Source organism: Vigna angularis, chromosome 9 (genome assembly GCF_016808095.1).
Source record: "Vigna angularis cultivar LongXiaoDou No.4 chromosome 9, ASM1680809v1, whole genome shotgun sequence".
Classification (NCBI taxonomy): domain Eukaryota; kingdom Viridiplantae; phylum Streptophyta; class Magnoliopsida; order Fabales; family Fabaceae; genus Vigna; species Vigna angularis.
The window spans coordinates 16768675-16776484 of record NC_068978.1 but is presented as its reverse complement, the minus strand read 5'-3'; the positions used below and the strand labels follow the sequence as shown (position 1 = coordinate 16776484).

The 7810-nt window shown below is 36.3% G+C and overlaps 1 protein-coding gene across 2 annotated transcripts; it reads right to left on the bottom strand.

Annotated features, from left to right (window-relative positions):
• Positions 1–1349: 1349 nt before the first annotated feature.
• Positions 1350–6231, bottom strand: LOC108347629 (putative disease resistance protein At3g14460). Of its 2 annotated transcripts, XM_052868581.1 has the most exons (3): positions 5776–6231; positions 2319–5655; positions 1350–1834 (listed from the first exon to the last, which is right to left on the bottom strand). In XM_052868581.1, the coding sequence occupies exons 1-2, from the start codon at positions 6064–6066 to the stop codon at positions 2326–2328; spliced, it is 3621 nt and encodes a 1206-aa protein (XP_052724541.1). In that variant the 5' UTR covers positions 6067–6231; the 3' UTR covers positions 1350–1834; positions 2319–2325. The 2 variants fall into 2 exon arrangements, with proteins under 2 accessions (XP_052724541.1, XP_017442496.1); XM_017587007.2 differs by having other exon boundaries at positions 2319–6231.
• Positions 6232–7810: the final 1579 nt, after the last annotated feature.

Genomic DNA, 7810 nt, shown 5'->3' with positions numbered 1-7810 from the left:
TATTATGCCTATAAACGTTTTTGACTGAAATACCATATTTGTTCTATTAATATATTTTTTATTGCCAATAAAAAAGAAAATGTTGTTAGCATATAACAAATCTCAATGAATTTTTTATTTATTTATATTAGTTATATAAAGTGCTAAGCTAATGATATAATAACATTCCATTTAAAATTAATTCTTTATATTTGTTACGTGGCTTATCTAATGGATGCACGCGCTTTACTTATGCTCTTCGTTTAATAAATTTTTGCTTGTACACATTTCGTCTAATAAAATTTTATTTGCACAAACAATAAATATACTTTGTTGGATAAACACAAGTCTTGAGCATTTTATGTTATACATCAAACTTATAAATGTAGGACCTTTCAACATTTTGTCTTCATAAAAATTCCTTTAAAGAACATCCACAAAAACAACTTTTGTTAAAAAGGCAGAGTATCAATATCGAACTCTACATTTTTCATATATAACATTGAATTCAATTTCAATAAGAAAACATAAAATTTGCAAATAATTCTTGGGACAGGAAATGGGTGAGAGGTGAATAAAAGAATTTGAGAAATATTTAGTGCACTTATGTAACAAGTCATTCAAATTAGAATGACTTCCTTTAATAGAACCCATATTATATATAATGAAGGATTCTGAGTGAAGTTTAAATTTTGCTTGTCAATTAACTTCATGAACTCTGATGAAATCGGTTAGGATTGGTAACTCAATAGCTCTCACTAATACTATGGACTCTGTTGGTGTAATCACTGAAACAATTGAAGGGACCCCACAAGACTCAGTTGAGGTCACAACACATAAAAAAAGGCCCCAGAGAGCATCACATTTGCTTCAACGTTTTTCTGATTTTGTTGTGACATATCCTGGTTCCAGGGGGAAATTCTGTTATGAAGACATGACAGGGAAAGAATCTTGCTTATTTGCTCTTTTAATTTTTCTCCATGTAAAACGGTTATGCCAAAAGTGCATGTTTTAATTGATCAATCTTATTCTCCCGAGTTATTCTCTTTTTCCCCTTTTCCCATATAAGATATTTGAAGCACTTCGAAATTTCAGAACTTTCCCTCACTTCCTCGGCCATTTGGCCATGAGGCTCAGCTTTGTGCACATGAAAATATGAGCTTTTACTTACACTTTTCTCGAAAGTAATATGAAGCTCAGCACACTACTTGATGCTTACTATTCTGCTATGAAAAAATTATGCAAGGTTGAACTGTTTAGCAGGTTACAAGTATGCATCTTGAAAAGTAAAGAAAAGAAATGAGAATATTATGAATTTATGACATTTCAAAAGTATGAAAAGAAAAGAAATTCATGGCAGTCATTTAAACTGAGCTTGAATTTCATCCTAAAATTTTATTTGACTTCCATAAATATGTCATCTGAATTGGCGTTAAAGATAGAATTTACTTGCCAGAACTCAATCCATAGGTTCTGAAGCTTCTCTTATTCATATTTGATCTCTGCGGACCCAGTGGAACCATTTACCACTGATGAAACCACGCCACTACTCTGATCTTTTGCATCAAAAGCTTTGAATGGATGATATCCTTTCTTCCAGTTCTTTCTCATTCAGTGCATTGGAGTGAGTGCAGAAAAGTGGTTATGAGATGAGATTCACTCCTTTCAACATATACAGTCAATATTCAGCTTTTCAAATGCATAATAAGCAGTATGAGAAATTCAACCTCTGCATGCTGGGATATAGCTTTCAGATGCATTCAACCCAAATCAGTCAAACACAAAAGTGATGACCTCCTAGAGGGCACTACATTACAATGGACATGTGCAGTTTCTCCAAACCAATCCAGCTTGTCTGAAAAACAAATACCACCCTTGTCATTAATTTAATTGACCTCAACCAGCTGTTTGATTGATTTTATATAAAACAATTATAAACATGTGTTTAGAAAACATGAATGGATAACATTACTTCAATCTACCCCTCTAAATGAAATTTCAGTGGAAATTATCTGTCTTCCATATTCACCACAGTAATAAGCAGAATCTTGACACTGACCACACAGAAAAACTGTTAAGAAAATTAAAAGACCATTACTCAGGAAATTGACATGAATGGTCACGGTAAATAACATATATAAAAAATGTTAGGTTTCGTTTACACTTGCAATTCCAGTCAAGTATGAAACTGAACAATTAACTTATATTTAAGACTTGTTGAATGCAATATTAATTAAGTTAAATTTGAAAGGAGAAAGACAAGAAATGAAACATAACACAGACAAAAATAGTTTTTCATGGTTAGAGGTTGATGATGTAAGTGAACGAAGGAGAATTACCTTCTCATTAAATCCATCTACCGTCAATCTTTATCCCACGGACATGACAGATTTTAGGCCAAATTTGACGGTCCTTTTTGTGGCATCGTTGTTTCAGCAAGGGACATTGATATATGATTAATTTTATTAGAGAGAGAGGCAGCTTTTCTCCCGCAATGTTCTCCAGCTTTTGACACCTTTGAATGTTTAATTCTTGGAGTGATGTGAGATGGAGAAGGCCCTGGCAATCCAACGTTTCCAGACTAGACAAATCACATAGATCAAGATGTATAAGGGAGGGAGGCAGCAAACTGTCCTTTGGGAAGGATTTGATGCCATCACATGGACCCCACACATCGACAGAGGTAACCATGTCCATGCATTCCCATGCTGGGTTGCTCAGTAGTTTCACACAATCTTTTATAGAAACTGTTCTCAAGTTAGGTGGCATACCTCCTCCAGGGAATGACTCAATTTGATGACAGTTGGATATGCCAAGATATTCTATCTTTGGGAGAAAAGTTCCCATCTGATCGGGCAACGATTTCAACTTGTCACAATTATAAACACAGAAACGAGTCAAATTGGGCATACACAATCCTTCTCCCGGGAATGATACAAAGTTGGGACAGTGACCAATATCAAAAGAGTTCAGACTCTTCGACAACTCTGACTCTGAGACCAAAACTGATTCCATATTTTCACAGTCTGTGATTTGAAGACTAGTGAGATTTGGGAAGATAGCCAATGGAAGAGACGTGAGCGAATCACAACTATTATTTATTGAAAGTGATTTCAGTAATTCGTGTTTGTGTTGCATCGGAAATTTCATTTTGGTTAAACCACTGATATGAAGACTGTTCAGCGATGCTGTAAGACGATCACCTGGAAAAGATATGGGTGACGAACAATTCATTAAGAATAAAGAATGGAGGCAAGTAGGTTGGATGATAGTGATGGCCTCCATCATGGACTCCACCACTGGACCTCCTTCTACATGTATACTTTCGACCAAAAGAGGAAACGCATGAAACTCTACTTTGTTGCCGTTACGTATGTCTAACTCTCGAAGGGAGGGAGCCATTGGGACAGAAGAGGCAAGAAACTCGCAATTTCTAATCCTGAGAGTTTGCAGAGCAGGTAGATGTTTTGGCAAATCTCCCCTTAGGTTGTGGCAGTCTGTAATATAAAGATCCTTAAGCACAGGAAAAGCTTCTGAATCAAAAGCATTCCACTCCTCCCAACAAGGCATACGGGAAATGCGGAGAGATTCAAGGGAGGCAAAAGGTATCACAGATGAACCATCTACCTTCCTATAAAAACCTGCGTCGATGGTCTTCACGGAATTCATGTCTGAAATAATGAGGTCCTTGAGGGATGGTAGTTGCCCAAGTGAAGGAAGTATGCAACAGTTCTTACAATTATATAAACCTATAAATGTCATGTAGCGGTAGGAAATACTCCCCACCCATTCCGGAAATCTGCTTCCTTTATAACCATTTATTGACAACAACTCCAAGTCTTGGTGCGGTTCTAACCTGTTGAGTACATCTAACTCATTTTGGACGTCAATGCTACTGTCGTTAGCTCTAGACCATTTCAAAGATAGATGGTTAATATAATTCTTATCAATTATCCTGGCTTCTAATGCTTCTTCGCCTTTGGTAACGTTCTCCAGTGCCTTAATAGAAAAAGAACCACGAAGATTTGAAAGTCCTCCCAGTTCTTTGATGCTATTCTCTATATTCTTGCCCACAATATAAAAGTCCAAATTCTGTAATTGATTTAGTTTTCCCATTCTTTTAGGCATCTCTTTTAAGGAAGTAGCATGAATTTCAAGATGACGCAAGTTTACAAGATTTTGCATGGCACTAGGCAACTTAGTCAGCTCTGAACAACAAGACAGCTTCAAAGTTTGTAGATTGCACAAATTACACAGTGACTCCGGCAGCGTTTCTATACTTGTATACGAGAGATTTAGATAACGCAAATGTATCAATTCACCAACTGAATCAGGCAGAGCAAGTTGACTTTGGAAGTCGCAAAGCGATAAAACTCTCAAGTACTTAAGCCTTGACACTATAATACGCGGTGCCGTTTCGTTGTTGAATGGGGAATCTTTAAAACTGATTAGCAAGAAAGTTCTTGGAAATTTTACTGTGTCAAAAACTTCAATATCCGATACTGGATCACTGAATCTGGTAAATGACAAATGACGAGTTTTTCTATTGATTTTGGTTTTTTTTCCAAGTTCATCTGCTCTAAAATAGAATTCCCTGCCAAGGAATGCTGCTAGATCATGCATGAGGTCATGCATTACAAAGAAACCACCCTTAGGATTTGTACATTGAAAAAAGGATCTCGAAACCAAATCATCAAAATACTCGTGACCAACTTCTTCTAAAGTCTTTCCGTTTTTTGGTGGTTTTACAATATCTTCTGCCATCCACAGCTGGATCAGTTCATCTTTTAAAAATTCATAATCTTTGGGGTACAGTGAGCAATAAACAAAACACTGTTTTAAATGTGGAGGGAGATAATTATAACTAATTCTGAGTGCTGGAATAATTTCACACTGACCTCCAGGAAGTTCCCAAATGTCACTTTGAAGTACATTATTCCAATCCCTAATAGTCTGCTTTCTTCTCAACATTCCTCCAAGTGACTGTGCCGCTAACGGCAACCCATTGCACTTTTTAACAATCTCCTTTCCAATCTTTTCTAGAGTTCCTCTAGTCTCACTGGCTTCAGAGAGAGGAAATGCATGGTTTGCAAACACCAACCAACAATCTTCATTTGACAGTTTGCTTAGATGATACACTTCAACATTATGAAAAGGCACTGCAGCAGCTACATTTTCATTGCGGGTTGTGATCAAAACTTTACTGCCCCTAATCCCGCTTAGAAATGGTTTTGTAAGACTCCTCCAATTGTCACAATCCTCGATCCAAACATCATCCAAGACAATCAATAATCTTTTACCTTTCAGTTTGTCCATCAACTCAAGTTGAAGAGCATTTAGATCACTCAATTTACAAGGCTTTCGGGTAATTTCCTCTATCATGCTTCTTGTGACCTTCACAATATCAAATATATCAGAAACACAAACCCATGCCTTTAAATCAAAGTTCTGCTGCTTCAATTTGTCATCGTTGAACACAGATCTTGCCAAAGTGGTTTTTCCAACCCCACCCATGCCTACAATAGGGATCATAGACACTTTTTCACCATTGGTGTTATCCTCTAACACCAATTTCATTATGGTCTCTTTATCTTTATCTCTACCGTAGATAGCATATCCATCTTCCAAAGATGTTGGCTGAGCTTTCCATGGCCTGTAGCTCTCCACTGGAATCTCCTTCAAATCAAGACTCTCTTTTTGTTTTAGAATGTCATCTAATCTTTCAACTATGTCTTCCAACTTACTAATGCTAACCACCTTCTTCGTTTTGAAAAGGAGAGAAAATGCATTGCTTACCTCCTTTTGAGTTGCAGCTTTAGTAGAAACTTCATCAAGTAAGTCATCAACTTCATAGACAACGTCTCTGATAAGATCGAGCCACTCTTTGACATTGGGATCTGTGATTTGTCTATTCTCAGCATCCGCAAGCACAACTCTAACAACTATCAGCTGGGTTTTCACCTTTTGAAGCAACTTGTCAGGTTTCTTTCCTCGGATAAAGTTGAGAACCTCAGGGGAGGCTAGCCTGTCAAAAACAACGTCAATGAAAGCAGAAAGGAGCGCACCGCCTACCACAGCTAATGCCATGATCTCAACAGAAAACAAGTGATGATCAGAGTGGCAAACAAAAACGCAAAGGAAAGGAATTGGCTGCAAGAAACTGGGCTGGTTCTGGTTGAGTTGAACTGATGGGAGGACACTTTACTTAACACTTTTCATTGCAACTTTCTACTGTCCGTCCGTACCTCCCACGAAGGTAAACCGTTGGATATATATTAAAAGTTCTAATGGTTGAGATTGAAGATGCTTAGTTGAAAAGCCTGCCGGTTTGTCGTTTCCAAAGATAAGGGTCATGGACGGATGCCTCTTGAAAATTCACCACAGATATAATAATTAAAAATTCAACTGTTGAGAATCAAGACATGTTAAATGAAATTAATAGTTTATTTTGTAGAAGTATTTCTAATCTAAATTTTCTTCGGGTAAAGTATATAAATTGATTTTACCAAGCTTTTTTTTATTTGCTTCGTGTAAGTATTGCAAAAGTAATTATAGAATTTAATCAATTGAGTATTTTTTTTTCTTTTACAAATAGTATTTGAAGTTGAATTGGAATTTTTGGATTGTAGATACCTGCTGACGGTGGCAATTATACTGGAGTTTAAATGATTTGTCAAGTTTATGAATTTTCATCGGGAAAAACATGATTCACCCAAGAACCGCTGAGTTGATTGATTTTGTTGGAGATCAGGTTTGATATTCTTTCTTCTCCCATCAAATTCATTTTATTGAAGTTCTGTTTTAAACCCAAATTCAGTGTTGAAATCGAACTTAACTGAACAATTTCACAACATTAATCACTCAAAAATGAAGAGTGAGTTAGACTTATTGAAGTTCTGTTTCTAAACCCAAATTCAGTTCTCTGAATCAGTGTTGAAATCGAACTTCATTGAACAATTTCAAAATATTAATGTTAGGGTATAAGGCGGGAGATAACGAGAAGGAGAAGAAAGGTAGGAGGGAAGTGAGGCCAAACATTATTGACCATAAAGGTCGAACGGTGGAGAACATTGAGAGGTAAGGTCGAACAGTGGACAAGGGGGAACGGTTAGACCGAACGGTGGACAAAGGGCAGCGATCAAGCCAAACGGTGTAAAACGGGGAGTGATCAGGCCGAACGGTAGGAAGCAGGGATGGACCTGAGCCGAACAATTGAAGAATCACCATCTTAATTGCGCAGCGGTTAGGGGGGTGAGAGCTAATTACAGTAAAAGGAGCCACAATAGGAGAGAATATTTTTAATTAGAGTAAATAAATATATATCCTAGGGATTCAATATAAGATATTTATAATTAAGGATATATCCTAAGATAATATACCGAGGATATTTATATTAAATATAGAGATATTTATATTAAATGCATATATATTCTAGGGAAATATTTAGTAAAAGATGGAGCGGGAAATTTATGCTCCCGAATAATTGATGGAGGTTATGCTCCCAATTATTGTTTACTTTTGTTTATTCAGAAATTACCATCAATAAAACATATTCATTCGTTCAATTTCATTCTTTCATTATTCTTTTGCTTATTGTGAGTGTGTGAGAGGGTGATTTCGTTACGTCTCCTACTCAGATACGTAAAAACTAATTAATCACAAAAAAATGAAGAGTGAGTTAGACTTGCAAGTAATGATTAAAAGTGTGGATTGGAAACTTGATACTTCTGTTTGGTGTTATCATTTTGGGAAGGAATAAAATTCTAAACTTACTTCTGTAAGCAACCAATGATAACTTAAGTGTTATTGATGCTTTTAATATAATAATAAT

Bases quoted from the DNA above. Each gene is read 5' to 3' on its own strand.
- LOC108347629 (XM_017587007.2), bottom strand. From the start codon at position 6,066: ATGGCATTAGCTGTGGTAGGCGGTGCGCTCCTTTCTGCTTTCATTGAC.